The following is a 21939-nucleotide window of genomic DNA, read 5'->3' on the forward strand; positions in this document are numbered from 1 at the left end:
TTCCTGCGGTGCGGCTTCACAATACATCGAGTATTTTCAGCTCCCTTACTGGAACTAATTGAAATAATTTTTAACAACCTTATCAGAAAACAACCTTGCCTCCTGACAATAACCCATAATAAACAGTACAAAAGCTGTCATTGTGTGATTGGATCACAAGAATCGCTCTGCTGCAGGCAGAAAATGTGCCTAGCATAATCACATTGATTTTATCGCTAGTAAATCAACTGGCCTGTTTGGGTATCCATAACAAAATGTTTTCCTCTAAAGGTTGCAGGGCACACGGTTGTCTAAACAGGCATCCGTTGATGTTGTTCATGTTAAATAGCAAAGCAGATAAGGGGGGGGGGGGGCATTAAATGGTGGTTTAGCAGAAGATTGAGACGCTCACAGGAATAAAAACAGCCTTGTGACTGCCCACGTTTAGTGGAAGAGAAAGGCCTGTGCACAGACTTGCTTGAATCTGTTTTAGGGAGCGTCTGATCCCAACACATCTAATGATGCCTGTGGAAAACCCAGAAGCTGACTGAAGCGTAATCATAACTGCCCTGAGATGGTCACAGTGAAAGTTCACTCTAAAATGTGTGCTTTGATCAACACAAAGTCACAGATCAGGAGGGGTCCTAATGCTAACGTAGCTGCACAGGTAGCATGACATGATCCTGAGGTTTATCCACCACCACCTCATGCATGTTTGGGATGCTCTGGATTAGCATGTCCTGACTCGCAGGCCTCGATCGACACCATGTGGAGGAAAGGCGTTGCATGTCAACAGGCGAATGGTCGCCCCACGAGATTCCGACTACGCCCTAGAGATGCCGCATCTGTATCTGCCCCAGATCCTCGCAAAGGGTTTGGCCCTCTTTTGTGTGCTTTGAGACAGTTTGAAGTTTAAGAATTTGTTTGTTTTTTGTTCATTATATCTGTCAGCAGATACAGTACCTTGAACAGAACGTCTGGGGTCTTTGTGTTCTTTCAAAGATGATTCTACTCTTGATGCTGCAAAGACACAAACGGCATCATTAATCACATTCATCTAAACGGGTGAACAGAAAGACTAGAAATAAAGGTCGTAAACTGAGGAGACATATCGCTTTGTGTGATTTAAAGCCTCTTTGGTCAGTCAAAAATGCAACAGAAACACAGCCTCAGTCTTTCTAAATCATATTTATCAGCCTTTTGTTGATTTGCATACTGACTCAGCTCCCGGTGTCTCTGAAGCTCAGCCCTCAGCTCAGTAGAAGATCCGGTGAGGACATGCCCTTGTTCTCTGCTACCATCTGCTGACTAATCAAAATAAAAGATCAGGGGACAAGAGGAGACCACAAAATCTGAACAATGAGCAGGAAATACTAGGAAAGGGAAAAGAAGGAAGGGGGGTTGTCAAAGCCATGTCAAGTTTGAATATTCAATGTGGAATTAAAAACTATAATCTCAAGATTATTACAAAGATTTAAGACCAAAGACAAAAGTCGTCCTCACTAATATTCCCGCCAGCTCTTCCCTGGCATTGATGAACGCGTCCGCTGACTCTTCCAGTTTAGATCGCAAACAGCCCAATCTGTGGGATGACACGTTCACATGATGACTTCTTTTAATTTGAACAGTGTCATTGAATAGCATTCTGCAATACTGACAATATAAAACGATATCTTGAAGGACTTATAAATAATGAATAATTCCAAAGTGTGGATTATATAGTGATCAGTAGTGAGTTCCGAGTACTTAACTGCTTGAGTCTGAATGAGCCTGACTTAAAAATATTTAAAACCACCAAGGATAATTCTTAATTGTTGCGCTTAAGATACTACGAGTCTGGCTTTTTGAAGTTCTTTTTTCCCTACCAAATGCGTCACATTCATTTTACAATAACTTCAAACAGTACAGGTCGTGAATGTGCTGTAAACCAATCGGATGAAACGCATTACTGGGCAGCACTATAAAATTAAAATCTAATGCTTATCTTGATAGATGGCCTCAAACACCCAATGTCTGCTGAGTTTAGTGACTAATACAACTATTTTTAGTGCTGTGGAAATCAGTGGAAATTTGGCTACAGGATGGATCTCCGTCATAAAAATCTGATATGTCATGATGTCACTCGGGAATGTGTGGCGATTGAAATATAACCCTTCAGCTCTGCGCTCTACTTTCGCTCTCCAAACTAAATTTGAAGTCTACAACAGAATTGATTAATAAAAGTAATTGTTTAAAATATAGGAAATACAAAAACAGTGAAAATACACTCACTTTTCCAACTCGGTCTGTGGGATCTCTCGTTCGTGTCTCGTGACTTTGGTCTTGCCTGTTGATTAAACCCCCACAGCCTTAATGAAACAATCTGGAATATGTGCAAACTACTGATGCGGACTGGCAAGTGATCAGCATTAATGACCATACAAGGATCAAAATGCACACAGCACAACTTAAATTAAAAGAGCCAAGAAACACGGGAACAAACGAGAACGAGAAACGAGCGTTCATTTTAATCAATCAAGCCTGACTGAATAAACGTGGAACATATTTTAGAACATCGTCCACTGTCACGTCTTCAGGGATCTGCAGAGACATTTGACACCCGACCTGAAGGGCTTGCGTTCCCATCAAGGGCTGCGGGGTTTCCTAAAGGCACTGGTGTTTTGGAAGCTCGGTCCTAAACATCAAACATCAAATTAATTGTAATTGCAAGTAACACTTGGGCTTCAATCCATTTTTACACAGAAATCACATTTGTAATGCATATGGTATTAAGGACGTTTATTTACTCACGCGATGAGCACGTGCAGCTTTTCTCACACTGTCAAATTAAAGGATTAAGTTACATTTTGGTTATTTTAGGGTAGTTGTATTCCAGCGTTGTTGGACTTTATTTTCGCCAGTAAAATACGATCATTTCAGCTGGTTAATACAATGTCACGATACTGCAGGGGGGGGAAACACGTTACATTTGCTATTTCTCAAGTAAATAAAGTTCAGATAAGTAACTGTTGTCATTCGCTGCGATTTTATAATAAATACGATTATGTTCGACAGGCAAATAAAAGAATAACTCACGACATTGCAAGGACGTTCGCGAAGAAGTTTGCTTTGCACAAATACAGCACGAATGTTCCGCCTGTGCTACACTGAAATGGTCCGAGTAAAATGAACCGTGTTCTACGCATAGTTCCGGATATCGACATATTTCAAAAACTCTTTGGACACCAATAAAGTCGGAACAGAATAATAATGAGGTACACTTGTCTTTATATAACACGCAAAAAGTTTATTATAATCACCCAGGGTTGCATTATTTTAACAGGAACTTTTAATTGTAATATCTGTTTCTAGAGTGTCACTTTTTGGTGAACACCGAGGGTTTTTTGTTTACCTAGTAACACACCGGAAAGCTGGGTTGATGTCCCGAATGGCATGACTAAGGGCGGATTTCACGCAGCAAAATGCACCACAAGGCATGAAGAAGTAAAAAACAATAGAATTCACTTCACCTGAAAGTTGTTTCAAAGTCGTAGAGTGCTATCTAACGGAAAACAAGGCGACGAGGTCTTCCTGAATATGTCTTTTCAAGAGCCAACCCGTCCTTCCGACGAAGAAGAAGCTTTCTACAAACAGTGCAGAGCTGCTTACCTCGCTGTGTTCAGGTCTAGTTTGGCAAATATCACTTCGAAACAGCAGTTGTGTCACGGTAATCGAATTTATTTTTATAATCTGACTATTAATAAGTAGTTAAGCATTATACGTTTTGTCCCATATGTCTTCCACTTTAAAGGAAAGGTGTTCTCAGTAGAATGAATCATCATGTGTAGTGTTAGCACAGTAGCATTGGGGTAATATAAAATAGTGATTAATAAGATTGAATGATCATATGAGAAAAACGAACAATGTGCGGTGGTCTCCAGACTTGTTGATTCCACCCCCCCACACTTTATCCCAATAAGTTCTCCAACAAGCTGGTAGAAATCCATCCCACGCGACTCTCAGAAAATACTGGACCCCGACGACATCCAAGCTGCACTTTGATGACTTCTGTGAGATTCTCAGGTGCGAGAAGAAAACTGAAGAATCTGAGCTGCTGAGAGCTTTCAAAAAGATGGACGTGAACGGCGACGGCTACATCTCGCACGGCGAACTGGAGAAAGCCCTCGCCACGGTGAGAACCCGAAAACATTTTCATCGGCGCATTCAGCCGCCGCCTGAATGTTTTTCCTGCTACAGAAAGTCTGTTGAATCTTCCAGAGGGGAGAGAAAATGACCGCCGAGGAGGTGAATGCTATTTTCGCGTTGCTTGACATCAACAAAGATGGGAAACTCGACTATGTGGAGGTAAATGTACCGCTCTTACCCCTCTGCATTATAAACAGCACCTCGTGTGTACAACAAGCCTGTTTCCGCTGTGTAAATACTCCAACTGTTGCTTCCTTCTCACCCTCTCTCCCTTTCCTCGCGCTTTCTCCCCGTTGTCAGTTCTGCAGATCGTTCGTGTCTGCGGTGGAGAAATGTCAGGCGGCAGCTCTGGACAGGCTTGAGGGTGATGCCAAGCTGAGAAGACAGAACTTTGGCAGTCAGTCGTACAGCCCGCTGAAGAGCTCTGCGTCATCTGCATCGCCGGCTCCCCCGCAGCCTCCAGAAACTCCCCGCGAAGACTCAGACACGGCACTCAAGAAAGGTACGGCACCCTGACCCCCCCCCCCCCCCCCGGGATAATCTGAATGTAAAAATGGTTGCAGCAGAAATCCCATAATCCTGGAACAGCAAACGCATTTCAGATTCACAGCTGCACGGCCGACACACACGGTGATTATGGTAGAGCTGATGAATAAATAACAGATGTCTTATTTATTGATTTTTTTGCCTCATGAAGTCCAGACATAGATCATATTAGCCGCACCATTAGGGCAGCTTGTGTGAAGGGAGGAGCCTGTAAAGCGTTTATTTAGGTAATCATCGCTGCCAGTAAAACGTTGACCTTTGACACCTTCATCTGGACTCGTGAAAGACGCCACCTTCCAGCATTGCCCGTGGAGGCATGGCTTTTTTTTTTTCTTCCAAAAACACCTGTTTTCAAATCTCATAGAAATGCAAGCGTCAAGAGAAGCTTCATTCTCGGAGGAATACGCGATAATACAGCAGCCTCGGCCCAAAAGGTGGATTTGATAAATCGACTTTTTGCACTTTAAAACCAGCTTTTCAAGGAAAGAGAAGAACAGAGAATGTGGACGGGTGAGTCCGAGACAGGCCGCCGGTGGGAAGATAGATGGCGTTGATTTAAGTGGTCAGTCCATGTTCGCGTTATTGATCCGGAGGATTCCACCGCTTCTCACTGGGGAGATGATGAGGGATTAGACGGTGGTCAAGGGGAGGGCCCAGTCGAGCACCACTGCAAAAACAAATGAGCTCCCACATAGTTGTCTGGATTATCACATTATTGTGCCGCTCCCACACATTGATTTTTACCAGCTACATTTGAACAAGACCCTGGTGCGAGACGCTTCGTGATCGCGTGAGGAGAATTGGTTTTTCTCAGAGCTCAAGAACAGCTTTGACTGCTCACATTTGTCGGTATAAGCATATGCTACACAGAGATATGTTAGAACTCTATGGGACAATGAAGATATGGGCAGATTACTTTATAAAATACTGGAGTGTTCTGGCCTGTCGCGGTGATAATTAGTCTATTCCTTTTCATCCAGTGTTTCGGTGCATCTTTCTCCACATTTATGCAACACTGAGAATTCCTCCAGATGAAAATATCGTCATCAGTTCAAGGATAGATCCGTGACAGCGGCTCTATTTATTTCTGTATTTCTGTGTTAGGGTCATTTGCTTGTAACCGTATCACATAACTTTGCATCTTGATAGCTTGTGCTTGGAAACAATCAGACCCCTCATTAGTGAATTGATATTTTCTGCTTTCAATTAGTGTTCGGGTGGGGGGGGGGGGTAATGGATGTGAGAGGGTACTGTTATGCCATTTGTGATTTAAGACGCCTCCGTAATTAATTCAACTCCAGTTGAACTTGGAAACTCGAGTTTTCAGAACCCAAATACAAGATAGCTGGACTTGACTCTGGACTGGACTCACTGAGGAGACGGATTTCAGTGTCAATTATCTTGTGCACCTCATCGCTCTTTTTTTAAAGTGTGTTTACTGTTAGGAGAGGGGAGGACTGGGCTCAATCCGTCAGTCAGTCAGTGTAGCGTTTCTGAATTTCTGCAGAAATGCTATCGTTTGATTTACCCAAGCTGTTGTTTGTCAGTGGCTTTTAGCCCGCGTGTTTCTTTATGCTCCCGTCTATGCTTTTTGTGTTTTGTCTCTGTTGCTTTGTCAGACAGCCGATCATCCTCGCGTCCTTCTTCCGCTCGCAGCCGGCGCTCATCCCTGTCCAACCCCACAACCGTGACATCCAGCAGCACAAAGGCCGGGAAAGTACAAGAGCCTCCAGGCTTGCAGGTAACCCCCCCCCCCCCCCCCCGACTGTAATAATTCATCTATTACACGATGGTGTTTTTGATGTGCGGCTTCGACCCATGTCCGGTGGATGGATACAAACTGTTCTCATTCTGCAGCTGCAGCTGCAGCCTTTGTTGTCACTCTTTCAACTGGTTTGTTCTACAGAAAGAAAAATATATAAATAAAAATAACAACACCGACCCCCCCCCCCCCAAGCCCCCAATCCATCTCTCAAGTCCGAGCAATGTGTTAAAGAAAGGGTGACCAGAGGTTTCCTCTGAGGAATATTCCACGGGCTGATGATTAGGAGGCTTTTGGGAGGTTGCGTCGCCCCCCCCCCCCCCCCCCCCTCCCATGCAGCGGTAAATCTGACCCGTGGCCCGAGAGGGTGACAGCGCCTGTATTAGTCTGAGGACTGACCCCTCTCTCCACCGTGGCATTCATTCAGGGGGGGTGAGTGAACAAACCACTGAAGTGTTGTGGTTTGATCTTTTATGGCTCCCACCGCTCGACATTTATATATAAGAGGAAATGGCTTTTCTCCACAGCAGTGACTGAATGGTTCTTTCTTTGTTTAACTTGGTGATTTATTTATCAACCAACGGAACACACTGCCTGTCTGGGCCCCTCGCTGTCCTTCCGCTGTGTGTGTCCACACCGACCGATTCTTCCTTTAATGTGTCCCCAGTGAACGGGGGGAAAAGCTCCCACGTTTGGCCGGTCCTGCTCAATTTCAAATGATTGCTTTGTTTCCGGAGAAGCAACATCGGGGTTTGAAAATGAGAGAAATATTTGGATTCATAAATATCACCCAAGGAGCCTCTTGATAGCTTTGGCCAAGATTGGAAATGTCTGCATTTGTCAAAGCGAAAATTGGGATATCAGGGAGAGCGACGGAGGTCTTCAGTGTGGCGCTTCTGCCCCTCGGTGGGCAGATGCGGGTATAACAAGTGTTTACGTGTTGCTGAGCTGACATGAAGCGTGTAATCATGAATATGAAAGTTGGAGAACCACAGAGAGCCACAGCAGCAATAATAAAGGAATAAATGCATTGCGTCATCAAGCAGGAAAACACTTTGTTGTTGTCGGGTTCCTGCTTTGGTCTTCTGTTTGCGTCCACGTGATGGAATCTGTCTCTCCAGGCGTGGCTTCGTACTTTCGTGAGGGGCTGCTTCTTCTTGGAGGACGACGGGAGTTTCGGCTCGCTACAGTACCAGCTCCACATCCCCCAGACGACCAACGTCTACCTCACCATCCAACCGCTCAGCCTCAGCGGCAGGCCTGGTACGCACGCCGTCGGTATTAGACGGGAACTAAAACCCTGACGTGGTTGGGGGGGGTCGTTTGATAAGGAGAGTTATTCTAGACGTTTGATTCTTTATTTGTGTTTTGGGTCGTTTTGTCTTGAATGTGTGGTTAGTGTTACCTGAAATTATACACACAAGCGTCGCATCTTGTTTTTCAGACAAGCCTTCTTCGTGGACGGCGGTGGACACGGCGCTCTTCGTCACGTCTGTTGGTGAAAGCAAAGAGGACTCATCTTTTGTGTGTTTCACCGAGTCTAAAGACAAAGAAGTATGTTTGGAGGGACACGCGTCTCTATAACCTGTCCACATTGAGCTGTAATTCTTTCAAATGATGCTTTTTTTGTGTGTGTTTGTTGCGTTTTATTGCGGCAAATGTTGAATTCTGAGCTCATTTGAAGCAGCATTGTAAAGTTTCATTTATTGCTGGGTTTCATGCTCTGAAATATCATCAAATGTTTGAAGTATTGCTTTTCTGTTGAGAAAAAGACATCTGGATACTCGACTTTCAACACCTGCAGAAGTATGTTTGGAGAGGAGAATTGCATGCTGGGACGTACTACCTGCTTCCCTTCACTAGCGGCTGCAAACTCAAGAGAAACAAAAAGAGCCTTTCTAATAAATCTGTGGAGCTTGTCTACAAGACGGACACTGGAGATCTGGACTTCACCAGAGAGCTCAGGCGAGTCTCTATTAGCTGTATTCATTTTGATTCCTTCTGGGTTTCAGCTCTGACGACAGTTTATTCTGGGTTGCTTCCTCTTTTGTAGTTGCACAAACGTTTGGATGCATGAGTGGACATTTTGGACCGATTTGGATACAGCCCTGTCCTGATATGTCTTTGTCTCTCTCCCTTTGTTCGGCAGGGAAACGCTGTCGGACGTCTTCGAGGTGATCGACATTGATGGAAACGGTTTGCTCAGTCTGGAGGAGTATAACTTCTTTGAGCTGAGGACCAGTGGAGAGAAATGTGACCAGGAGGCCTGGGCTGTATGCAAAGGTAACTCTTCTCACTGCAGCCTTCACGCACAGGACGGCTAAACCGCTACGCTGTCTCATAAATGTAATAAAATCTTAACATTTGTTTTTTCCGGGAGTGTAGAGAACTTTGATATGAGCAAGGACCAGCTGACACGGCAGGGATTCACGGAGCTGAACCTGATGGAGGCCACGGAAAAAGATGGAGACACTGCTGACCTGTGGGTCGCCCTGGAAGCCATGGGCTACAACCGCATGCTGGAGCTAGTCGATGTATGTCCTCACACATCTGCTCTCTCTCACACGTCGGGAGCAAACCTGCAGCTGACTGATTGTTACCGTCCTCAGATGAGTTCCTTCATCCGTTGATGCTTAATGCAAAATTTCATTTGATTATTTGAAAGATCTCCTCTGCCTCCCACCCTGCCAGGCTTGCCCTTTCCAGATCGATGTCTGTTGTGAAGACACCCAGCTGTCCATCCAGCCACTCAGCATGGACTCAGGGCCCAAGCTCCTGAGCCAGGCCCTCCAGAAGTCCATCACTACGAGGACAGGGCCCAAAGCACTGAGGGGACATGAGAATATCTTAAGTTACACCTACAGAGGAGAGCACAGGATCTCCTCCCTCATAGTCAACAAGGTGAATGGCAAACTGTGTGTATTCTTTAAAACTGTGCTGGAAGTTCAAGCCCACAAGTTCTAAATATGCATGACATTTTGTGAATTGGAAATAGAAAGTGATTGAATTCATATTTTCAAAAAAAGGGGAACTGAAGTGCTTTTGCTTTTCTGTGTGTGTGTGTCTCTCCGTGTGGCATCGTTGGTCCACGTGTCCTTGAATTTGATATTTAAGAAGATTTTGAAAACCTGAGAGCCCAACTGTAAAATAAATATTATCATAAGTGTGAAACTTCCTGCAGAGTTTAGCAGCAAAGAATCAAGTGAACACTGATGATTGTCATACTGTCATGTGTGCTGACGGCCACTAGGGGGTGCTAGTCCAGCTTTGACTAAAATAAGTAGAATAATCGGCCATTTTCACAAGTGCGTGATTCTAAACGTAAAGAGTGACGGGACTCGTTTTAAACGTTCATTAGACATCAAGCCAAACCATCCAAGGCACTTTGGTCTCTGACTTTTTGTCTGTGAAGTCTTCATTTAGTAGCTTTGCATTACATTTATAATACTTTCTAGGGTGTCTGTTAGACTTTCTCTGTATTTGTAAAGACTTTTTACATTGTTTCTAATTGAAATGCAAGCCATTGTGCCAATTTTAAGAGCAACAGGATGTACTCAAAATGAATCACCATATATTTACCCATGAGTCCAACTGATGGTTCATGGGTGCCGTTTATCTCTGCCGCGTCTATATTTGTCTTGCAAACACATCCAGCATGCACACATCCTACAAATATGTCCAAACCTATTTTTTCCCTCACATTTGAATATTTTTTTATAATAAGAATTTATTCTGAGCAAGAACATGATTTTATTATGCGAGTAAAGAGATCAAACATTTGTCTTTTTTTGTGCAGCTGCTGCCATTTTCTGCCTGTCCTCATTTTAAGTGACCGGTGTCTTCTTCTGCATCGCAGACCAATCAGAAAGCGACTGTCCACGTCAACAATGAGCAAAGCAGGAACTGCTGCAGCAGCAGAGGCCTGAGCGCGTTTGCTGTCGAGGTGCCGGCCCGGACCAAGATGGTAAACCTTTAATTATATGAAATATTGATCCTGTAATTGATATTGTGGCGTGTTGAAACCTTTGTTTTATAGTAGTAATCGGATCTGTTCCATCCTCTAGGTGTGTCAGCATGTCCTGCCAATAAATGAGAAACAGGATTGGACCTACAGCTGCGTGGAGACCGTGCTACCCCATACATGATTATAACTCAGCGGTTTCACGTAGGAAACATAACGTATAGATTTATATATTACTCTATATCCACCGGCAATAAGAAGCATTTTGTTCCTCCTTAAACCAAAGAGTTATTTGTGATTTTGTCATAAACGTCTACATCCTCAACATTTATCCTTGTTCAAACCCTCCCTGTGTATTTTGGAAGTTAGGCAGAAATCCATAAGGAGTTCTACCTGTGTCTCACACAACCTTACTGCATGTGCCACTAATAAAACTGGTAGTCGTAAAAAATAATATTCAAATTAGACTCTTATTTCTTGATGAATTCTCATCTTACATCTAAGTATTCTCGCACTTTTGATATTCTTTGATATTTTTAACGCAGTGTGTTGCTGTGGGGGCCGGGCGGCGGTCACAAGCCTTCCTTTGCATTGCTCTCCAGGCTAAACTTTATTTGCCCTTGGCCTTTCCGGTGGAGAACTGCCGTGACCTCCTATTTATATCCCTCAGGCCATCATTTGCCCTTTGACTTTCACCGGTGAAACAGTAGAGGCAGCAAACTAAATGTCACATGACGTGTGTGCGGTATTTAATGTCCTGAGCCCCTGTCTGCTTTTCCTTTCTGAGTGCAGTTAGAACACTTCTACAAGGCTGTCAGGGTTTAAGAGGCAATCGATGCTGTGTGATCTGGGGTGACTTTAGTTACGACTCAAAATTTGAAAAGTTTAAATGATTGTGCAAAGAAATTGAATATTTGGAAAAGGAAACAAATGATCGATAAGATTTATCGTCATCTAAAGTTTTATAATGATATAATTAAGTGGAGTTCAACTCCTCTTTGCATGTCCAAACATCGATGCAGCAGGCAAACAGCTACAGGGACAATGTCCTATCTTTCAATATTTACCCTGAAAAAATCCATCCTTTCGCTCAAACAGTCTATTTAGAAATGAATTTCAACATAATCCTGCCTGAGAAGGATAGCTCAATTGCACTTCATCAATTGAATTGATGATGTGCTGAGTTATTTTTATATGCTCATCATCCATCAAGCTGGGGAAACATGAAAAAAAAACATTCTTTGACCACGCTGGGACTCAATCAGAAATAACTGTTAGCTTTACCTGCATTTCTGCGTTACCTGCAGAAACGCAGGTAACGATGAAAATGATGATTGCATTTACGAGCCAGACGAACGATCACGGACCACCGGTGATCTGCACTCGGTGCAACAACTCGGCATCAGAATGGGACGTTTCATCTTGCTGTACCCGATCAATTAGTGTACTGATCGGATTCCATCAACTGGATCATGTATGTGTGTCCTTGGCCTTGCATCACACTTCTGGACTGGTGAGTGATGAGCCCGGACCTAAACTCCATTAAAAACATATGGGATTGGTGGAGTGAGCGATTGAGACAGCAGGATAGGAGGGTGGCGTCACCTGCGGGTCCTGCAGGTCCATCAGGAGGAGGATTACTACTGCGTGAGTGTTTTATACTCCTGTAAAAGTGGCCGCCACCTCAGTGTGTCATCCCGGTTCCCCTTATTAGAATTATTTATCTCTTTCTTTACGTGTGGATAATTACAAAAAAAGAAAAAAAAAAAAAAACCTTCACGCTGTTCTGCGTGACGGAATCCCGCACGGTCACCGCATGTCCCTTAAACCGAGTGGGCGGGTCTGTGAGGGAGGGGGGCGGTACCCGGTGTATACGTGAGGCGGCTCGGTCACTGCACTGCAGTCGCCTCACCGGACCGGACCGGGCCACACTGCGGATCACACGGGACGACCACAGGCGCCCAGTCGGTGTCAAACATGGTGCAGATAACGACGGTGAAGACCAAGCCGTACGCGGACCAGAAGCCGGGGACGAGCGGCCTGAGGAAGCGGGTGACGGTGTTCCAGCAGAACCAGCACTATGCGGAAAACTTCATTCAGAGCATTATCGCCGTGATCGACCCCCCCGAGCGCCAGGCTGCGTGTCTGGTGGTGGGGGGGGACGGGAGGTTCTTCATGAAGGACGCGATCCGGTTGATCGTCCAGATCGCGGCTGCGAACGGGGTCAGTCTCTGTGGCTAACGTCAGCTAGCTAGAGAAGCTATTAGCTCGGGAGAACGACAACTTGTCATTGTTTTTAGCATGCCAGCTAGCACAAATAACATGAAGCTAGCTTGAACGCTTTATCGCCCTGTGACGTGTAATTAGACGCTGATTTACGCAGCTTTTATTTTAATTAAATTAATTAAAGTTATTCTCCCTGTCCGGGCGATTTATGGCTATTTAATCAAAATGTCTCGTACAAATAACACTGTGTAAAACTGTTATGAACACTGTGATTAGCATAAAGTTAGCCTGAGGGGGTGCAGGTTGTGACGTTGTCAGACAGCGATTTAAAAAATGACGTGCTGCAGCGGAATGCTGCACCGGGGGGGGGGGGGGGGGGTGGGGGTGACGTGACAGGCAACGTGCACCCGGTCACGGAGCCGTCTTTATGTCGGTAGCGTAGACGGGAGCTGCACCATCAAGAGCAAAATCTGCACGTTTTCATTAATGTCCTCATCCCAGCCGCAGCAGGATGCTCTAGAATAGATGTTAACTCTTCTGCAGCTATGTGCAAAGCAGCTTCTGCTAAATGTTGCACAAAGAGGTTTGATGTGTGGAAACGAAGCCGTGGAGGAACTGTCGTTGCAGAGGACAGAACGCTTCAGTTCACATGTTTACAATCGCATCGAGGCATCTACGACACACACGGCCATTGTGTTTTCATTATTGTGCAACCCTTCTTGACCTTTTGACGTTTAGGATTCTGTGTCGTCAGCGTCGAACCGCACCCAATTATAAATGATAAACGCATGCAAACCAAGCAACTTGGACAAGAGAGAGGATCTGTGACAAAGCAGAATCTGCAGAACCTCTTTATAGTTCCTCCTGCCTGTGTTTATAAGCAGCATTTTCACTGTGATCATGTTTCCCTCCTGTAGATTGGTCACCTGGTGATTGGTCAAGACGGGATTATGTCCACGCCGGCGGTCTCCTGTGTGATCCGCAAGATGAAGGCGGTGGGTGGCCTTATCCTCACTGCCAGTCACAATCCCGGAGGTCCGAATGGAGACTTTGGTATTAAGTACAACATCTCCAGTGGAGGTGAGTGGGAGGCTTCGTTGTCCCGTGATCTAATAGACTCCAGGGACTTGTTCCTGCTATGTTACGGTGTCGGTGAAAAGCAGACGCCGTGTCTGTCGGTGCTTAGACCCTCGACTTTGACCCCCAGGACCGGCTGCGGAGGGACTCACAAACAAAATATTTGAGATCAGCAAAAGCCTGGAGGAATATCGCATCTGCCCGGAGCTGAACGTGGATCTGTCCAACATCGGCAAGCAGACCTTTGAGGTGGACACTTTCAAGCCGTTCACAGGTGTAGTGGCTGGGATGAGGCGTTAATGCAGTTAGCGAACGGCGGCGCCTGCTCCGCGTCTCAATCGTGCCGTTTCCCCCCGTTCATTGTCCTCAGTGGAGATCGTGGACTCTGTGGACGCTTACGCCGAGATGCTCAGGGGGATCTTTGACTTCGCTGCGCTGAAGGAACTGCTTTCTGGTGCCAATCACATTAACGTCCGCTTGGATGCCATGCATGGAGGTAGGAAGCGGCGTCACACGACGCGAGACGAGGTTTGGGATTTTAGATTTTAGTTAGGTTTTAGAGCAGGGCTTAAGGTCTTTCTTTAGTAACGAGTATTTACTGACGTATCCACTCCCCGTAGAGTTTAAAGCTCCTGTCTGTCCTTCTAGTGGTCGGCCCGTACGTGAAGAAAATAGTCTGTGGAGAGTTGGGTTCTCCTGCCGACTCCGCGGTCAACTGCATCCCCCTGGAGGACTTTGGGGGCCACCACCCTGATCCCAACTTGACCTACGCTGCTGACCTGGTCGACACCATGAAGGGGGGAGAATATGACTTTGGTGCCGCCTTTGATGGCGACGGTGTAAGTCGGGGTTATATCTCCGAATTGATGACCTTCCAGCCGTTTTTTATCTGGCGGTTTATTGATTAGAGTCTTGAAGCTGGTTTTGAATCTGTTCTGTCGCCTCATATTAAGTGAATTCAGTAAATCCTGATCTATTAGGTTCACCAGATGAACGTTAACCGCTGTTGGTTCTTCTTCCTGTCTCCAGGATCGGAACATGGTGCTGGGTAAGCACGGCTTTTTCGTGAATCCCTCAGATTCTGTGGCCGTCATTGCTGCCAACATTACCAGCATCCCTTACTTCCAGAAGACGGGAGTCAAAGGCCTGGCCCGTAGTATGCCCACCAGTGGAGCCCTGGACAAGTAAAGAACCTCGCATCCCAGCTATTCCATCTTGGATAGATTGAGATAGAATCCGACCTCTATCGGTTTCAGATGGGTTTCTTATATAGATTATTGTGCGTGCCATTTCGTTCCAGCGTGGCGAAAGCTCTCCAGATGCAGCTGTATGAGACTCCGACTGGCTGGAAGTTCTTTGGGAATCTGATGGATGCCGGAAAACTTTCACTTTGCGGAGAAGAGAGCTTCGGTACAGGTGAGTAGGACTCGTCCTATTGACGATGCCACAGCGCTGCTTATTTGCTCAATGGCCTCTTGAATCCCTCTGCTAACACGCCAGGCTCGGATCACATCCGTGAGAAGGACGGCTTGTGGGCGGTACTTTCGTGGTTATCAATCTTAGCCACCAGGAAACAGAGCGTGGAAGAGATCCTGAAGGATCACTGGCAGAAATTTGGCAGGAACTTCTTCACCAGGTCAGGAATGATACATGTCGAACGGTAAAAGTAATGTGAGCTTGAGTCCACAAAAAGGTGCATTTCAAGTTACCAGTGGAACAAAGGAATCATTCAGGGCATCCCTGAATGATTCCTTATTGCTCAATTTGGTACTGTAGCGTCCTCTAGCGGTCAATAAAAGAACTACAGCACGTGAAATTTGGCCATTAGTTCTAAAGTCTTATGTTCCAGTTTTTGTGACCAGATCAATTAACCAATTCTCAAAATGCCACTTAGACACTAAACTATACTTCTGCAATAAAACCAAGTCCAACGTCCCCCTCAGGTACGACTACGAGGAGGCCGATTCAGACGCTGCCAACAAGATGATGAAGGATCTCGAGACGGCCATGTTTGACCCATCCTTCATTGGGAAGAAGTTCTCCTCGGGTGATAAGACTTACGAGGTGGCGATTGCTGACAACTTTGCCTACACAGACCCTGTGGATGGAAGTGTGTCCAAAAACCAGGTGAGTCTGCAAGACGAAAAGCACGTTCTTTATTACTAAACTTTTTAAAAATATTTTTTCATTAATATTTTCTGCCACTTTTCTCAGGGGCTCAGAATCATCTTCTCTGATGGGTCGAGGATTATCTTCCGTCTCAGTGGGACAGGCAGCGCGGGGGCCACCGTCAGGCTCTACATAGACAGCTACGAGAAGGACCCCCAGAAGATTTACCAGGACCCCCAGGTCAGGACCGCAAGGAGCGATTCATCCAGTCAGATACATAGAGAGAAGGACGAGTCGGTGAATTCCACTGGATTCTCTTTGCTTTTGAATATTTATGTCCGTGAAACGTCAAAGAGAAGGAAAAGACAGGACACGGTTATTCATGAATTTTTTCAGCATGAAAGGTGGGGGGGGGGGGGGGGGGGAAATAGAGTGCGAGCTCCAACTAGACACTCCATAAAGTCATTTTTGACTGGTGTAGACAGGAGATGATGTAGAACAAGAAAGTGAGACGAGACAAAAGTGAAGCCCTTTTTATTTTCTTCAGCGCTGACACGCTCTGAACGAGCCGATAAGCAGAACCACATCGCTTCAGGACCGTAACTCGACAGATAAACGGCCGGCAGGTTCACCGTCCAGTTGGCTCGCTCCGACTCGGATTGATTTACGACGAGCCAAGAGTGCAAACTGGAGATAAAAACCTCTCCTGGCGGCGCGTCGAATCACAAAAGTTTGACACTTCTGTCAACAGAAGTTGCGAATCCAGACGGTCATCAGAGCCTGAAGTCCTGCAGCGTCACAGAATAATGATCTCATCCCTTTACTTCTTAAAGCATCTCATTGAACCTCTTTATCTAGAGCATTCGTAAAGGCGTCCTTTGACACTTTATTATTATAATTCCCACAAAGTCGATCTTCTGCGCTTCGTGTCTCCGTGCAGGAGATGCTGTCCCCGCTGGTGGACATCGCCTTGAAGGTCTCGCAGCTCCACGAGAGGATTGGACGTACCGGACCCACGGTGATCACATGATCCCTCTTCCACACTGGATACCTCCGCTCTCTCTTGGGGGGGGGGGGGGGGGGGGGTGAAGCCGCCCTCGGTTGCTGTCTTGGCTTCAGTTCCTGACCCTCTTAGAAACGGAGCTGGACGACAGACTGAAACTTAACACTCGAGAATCTCCTTCCTTTAACTTGAAGTGATCTTCTGCTGCCGCCGGTGTTTCTCTAGACGTTTCTCTTTGTCCTTCTGCTTCAAGCGACCGATCAGACACAAATACTTTAATACATTTGAACAGAAAGGTATTATAAACCTGAACATTTGTAACAACTGTGACACGTTTCATTAATATTATGGGCTGAAAACATTTTAGACTATGCTATAATCCAGATCTGTTCTTCGGGCTGTCTTACTAAAGAGAGAAACTAGCAAACTGACCATGGATCAGCAATTTTAGGGTGACCTGGTGCCTTCCACTCCTCACCTCTCAACCATAAACCACAGCTGGAGCTTTGACGACTAACCATTAATAAAAGGATTTTACAAAGTCATGTTGTGTGTCTATTTGGTAATTTCCAGTTATAACAAAAATAATTGTGTACCCATGACAGATGGGTACACAATTATTTATCGATGCTGATGCTGAAAACGAGACCAGAACGAAAGCAAGTCGGGCGGTGTTGATGACGACTTCTCTTCAGATGGGAAGATGCAAAGTTCCCATCATGCCTCCGGTGAGCCAAATCCTCGGAAGAATCTCCGAGAGAATTCAGCGCTTTGGGAAATGCCTTTCCAGAGACATTCCTGAGGCCAGGGACAAAGCAGAAGCTGCCGAATCTTCCTCCTCCCTCCCAAGTAATGAGGTAGAGCCTGTAATCCTGATTAATGATCAGACTTGTAAAATGTCAGGCGGTCCGGGGATCCCACGGGTTGAAATCTATTTCTCGTGGATAAATGATGCTCGAGGCGGCTTTGACAATCTGAAATTCCACAGGTGTTGGTTTGGGTTCAAACCTTTCCATGCTCGGCTGCCGTAATCTGGATGTTCAATTGGTTGCAATTTAGGTAATAGGAGCAAAGGTGGAAAATCAGGTGCACAAGAAATTGGCTTCAATCACAAATGGAACATTTTCCACCAATTTCTGTCGTGTGTGTCGGCGTTATTCATGCTGAGCAGCACAATCCCCTCGACCCCCCCCCCCCCCCCAAATGCAAAAGGAAAACACGGCAAATTGTAAAAACCTCTTGAGCTGGAACTAATTGACCGTTCAAGTTGCATTTTCTCCCAGATATGCTCAAACTTTGATGCGTGACAAGCTTCACCTTTCCTGCAGCTTGGGGGCTGCAAACACTTATTTATAATGGATTGGTCTGTACATGATGAGTCGCATAAAAAAAAAAAAGCCCTTCACAATTCCTCCACGATCTTTGAGACACTTTTCAAATGTCATTGTCGCCGATTAGAAATACATGCTTCCAATGGCTGGCCTGTGTCTACGTTTGCATGGGGGGGGGGGGGGGCTTTTAAGGCCCACTGGCAGCCTGCCAAGCTGCCCCTGGCCTGGGGGCATTCAAACAGTTCCTCTCCTTCCCCTCAGGAGTCACAATAACCGGGTGGAAACTTTTTTTTTTTCCTGCATGCTGTATTGTTCAGACTCTGTCAAGCTGACAGCGCAATACATAATGTGTTCCTCTTGCGGGCTGGTAATGGCTTGCAGGCTGTATTTGGACTGGCTGTCATTACATCAGGTAATCACAATAAGTCTTGCATTAAGTTGGCCTGCTCCGCCGCTATTAGATGTCGGAATGGCTTTCTCTTGGGCTGGCAGGGAGCCTCGTGTTCTTAGCGTGGCCCTTGTTCACCGTTCTCCTGCGAGGAGGAGGAGGGCAGCGGACCGGACAAAGGCCTCATTCTCACAGGCCTCAGGTGAGGATGAAGGTTCAACCCTTCTTCGTCTCTTCCTGTGCTGCGTTAAGTGATAACTGCCTTAACGTTAGGAAAAGCTTGGCTTCCATTCTACTCGACTGCTCATTTCCTTTTATGCCCGTCTCTTCCAAAACCAATATCTCAGTTCCCGTTTAATGTAATTACTCAAGAACTCAAATTAAAGTCTTTTTTTTTTTTTAATAAGGCTGCCAATGAAAATTCAGCAGAAGTAAAACATCACTCTCCAGAATGTTATGACGGCTGTGCGTTAATGTCGGTGCGAAAAGGAGCTTTGCCTGCAGTCCGTCTGGGCTGGGATATTAAAGGGCTCCGTGTTCGTGTTCCTCATTGCGCCTGCATCCATTCGGGATCATGTGAGCGCCTGAAATAATGGGTGCAAAACATGGGACCTACCAAATAGGATGGCCCTGCAGCCCTTGGACCAGGTTTCACCCACAATGACAATAAAGAAACAACACTTCCCTCCACATTAAGAGCGCTGCAGCCCAGGCGGAGCATGACTTTCCACAGGTTGCATCCTCCAATCTTTAGACTGGTGCTTCTGGTTCAGGTTAATACCACATGTAACCACGCAACAAGGCATCAAGGCATCAAGGCATCACTCAACAGCACATTCATGCTGGTGTTCCAGCAAACGCTTGAGCCATAATGAACACATCATGTTGCTGTAAATAAGCAAATGATACTAAGCGTGTTTGTCCTCACATCCGGCCTTCAACATATCCTGAGGGTGGGGGGGGGGGCTGTTTAATAATGGCACTTATTCTGTCAAGTTTGTCTGGGATATGCTTCAAAATGCTAGCGCCGCAACTTAAAGTGGAAGCAGCAAGGATGGGCTGGAACTCCCAGGAAGTGAAATGGGCTGGATCCAAAGCTGAAGAAGCTACATTAAAAAGGGTAAATAAAAAATATCCATGTTATGAATGTTTCCACATCAGACACACAGAGCACAAACAGCCAGCGATGAATACACTATTATGTCCTGATACTCTATTATCATCAGACCTAATTTATTTATGACCTTTTTAGACCAAACAGAATGAAATTCATTAGGCCCGAGCGCCTATTCTAGGCGTAAGGGGCTATTGCTTTTGCAACGCAGAAGACGACAAGTTGACGAGCGCAGCTCGTCAACTCTTGACAAAGTTGACGAGCGCAGCTCGTCAACCCTCGACAAAGTTGACGAGCACAGCTCGTCAACCCTCGGCATCCAACACACTCACGCACACACACACCGACACTCAACAACACACACGCACACACCGACACTCAACACACACGCACATACACAGACATCGACAAACACAGTTGACGAGCGCAGCGAGTCAACTGTGTTTGTAACTGTCTTCCGATGGTTGACGAGCGCAGCGAGTCAACCATCGGGCGACCAACACACCCACGCCCACACCCACGACACTTAACAGCACACACACACACCCCGACACTAAACAACACACACATACAGACACACACAAACACGAGTTGACGAGCGCAGCGAGTCAACTCGTGTTTGTGTGTGTCTGTGTGCCCCCACAGACGCGTGGCCTTCGTCGAGACCATTCCGAAAATGTATTTTGTGTAAAAATCGCATACTCAGAAAAAAAGTTATATTGTTTTTGCAAAAATTCTTTATTCTTCTTTATTAGGCCCGAGCGCCTATTCTAGGCGTAAGGGGCTATTGCTTTTGCAACGCAGAAGACAAGTTGACGAGCGTAGCGAGTCAACCCTCGACAAAGTTGACGAGCGCAGCTCGTCAACCCTCGGCATCCAACTTTGCCATGCTGTTGAGGATGACCAACACACCCGTGCACACACACACCGACACTCAACAGCACACACACACACACCGACACTAAACAACACAAATGCACACACACAGAGATCCACAAACACGAGTTGACGAGCGCAGCGAGTCAACTCGTGTTTGTAACTGTCTTCCGATGGTTGACGAGCGCAGCGAGTCAACCATCGGGCGACCAACACACCCACGCCCACACCCACGACACTCAACAGCACACACACACACACCCCGACACTAAACAACACAGACACACAGACACACAGACACACACACAAACACGAGTTGACGAGCGAAGCTCGTCAACTCGTGTTTGTGTGCCCCCACAGGCGCGTAGCCCTCGTCGAGACCATTCCAAAAACGTATTTTGTGTAGAAATCGCACACTCAGAAAAAAAGTTATATTGTTTTTGCAAAAATTCTTTATTAGGCCCGAGCGCCTATCCTAGGCGTAAGGGGCTATTGCTTTTGCAACGCAGAAGACAAGTTGACGAGCGTAGCGAGTCAACCCTCGACAAAGTTGACGAGCGCAGCTCGTCAACCCTCGGCATCCAACTTTGCCATGCTGTTGAGGACGACCAACACACCCATGCACACACACACCGACACTCAACAGCACACACACACACCCCGACACTAAACAACACAAATGCACACACACAGAGATCCACAAACACGAGTTGACGAGCGCAGCGAGTCAACTCGTGTTTGTAACTGTCTTCCGATGGTTGACGAGCGCAGCGAGTCAACCATCGGGCGACCAACACACCCACGCCCACACCCACGACACTCAACAGCACACACACACACACCCCGACACTAAACAACACAGACACACAGACACACACACACACACACAAACACGAGTTGACGAGCGAAGCTCGTCAACTCGTGTTTGTGTGCCCCCACAGACGCGTAGCCCTCGTCGAGACCATTCCGAAAATGTATTTTGTGTAGAAATCACACACTCAGAAAAAAAGTTATATTGTTTTTGCAAAAATTCTTTATTAGGCCCGAGCGCCTATTCTAGGCGTAAGGGGCTATTGCTTTTGCAACGCAGAAGACAAGTTGACGAGCGTAGCGAGTCAACCCTCGACAAAGTTGACGAGCGCAGCTCGTCAACCCTCGGCAAAGTTGACGAGCGCAGCTCGTCAACCCTCAGCATCCAACACACTCACGCACACACACACCGACACTCAACAGCACACACACACACCCCGACACTAAACAACACAAATGCACACACACAGAGATCCACAAACACGAGTTGACGAGCGCAGCGAGTCAACTCGTGTTTGTAACTGTCTTCCGATGGTTGACGAGCGCAGCGAGTCAACCATCGGGCGACCAAC

At 46.2% G+C, this 21939-nt stretch overlaps 2 protein-coding genes across 2 annotated transcripts; both read left to right on the forward strand.

Annotated features, from left to right (window-relative positions):
• The first annotated feature begins 3555 nt into the window (after positions 1-3555).
• On the forward strand, positions 3556-10854 carry efcab7 (EF-hand calcium binding domain 7). Its single transcript, XM_068743066.1, has 13 exons — positions 3556-3685; positions 3939-4150; positions 4237-4323; positions 4465-4666; positions 6330-6451; positions 7594-7735; positions 7917-8026; positions 8277-8437; positions 8622-8755; positions 8858-9006; positions 9164-9373; positions 10329-10436; positions 10537-10854. The coding sequence occupies exons 1-13, from the start codon at positions 3556-3558 to the stop codon at positions 10615-10617; spliced, it is 1848 nt and encodes a 615-aa protein (XP_068599167.1). The 3' UTR covers positions 10618-10854.
• Positions 10855-12344: 1490 nt separating this feature from the next.
• pgm1 (phosphoglucomutase 1) lies at positions 12345-17393 on the forward strand. The gene is made up of 11 exons (XM_068743067.1): positions 12345-12656; positions 13577-13739; positions 13867-14010; positions 14107-14232; positions 14385-14575; positions 14766-14920; positions 15037-15152; positions 15237-15372; positions 15680-15863; positions 15951-16085; positions 16786-17393. Exons 1-11 carry the CDS (start codon positions 12411-12413, stop codon positions 16873-16875), a joined length of 1686 nt encoding a protein of 561 aa, XP_068599168.1. The 5' UTR covers positions 12345-12410; the 3' UTR covers positions 16876-17393.
• Positions 17394-21939: the final 4546 nt, after the last annotated feature.

This window comes from Brachionichthys hirsutus, chromosome 9 (assembly GCF_040956055.1).
Source record: "Brachionichthys hirsutus isolate HB-005 chromosome 9, CSIRO-AGI_Bhir_v1, whole genome shotgun sequence".
Classification (NCBI taxonomy): domain Eukaryota; kingdom Metazoa; phylum Chordata; class Actinopteri; order Lophiiformes; family Brachionichthyidae; genus Brachionichthys; species Brachionichthys hirsutus.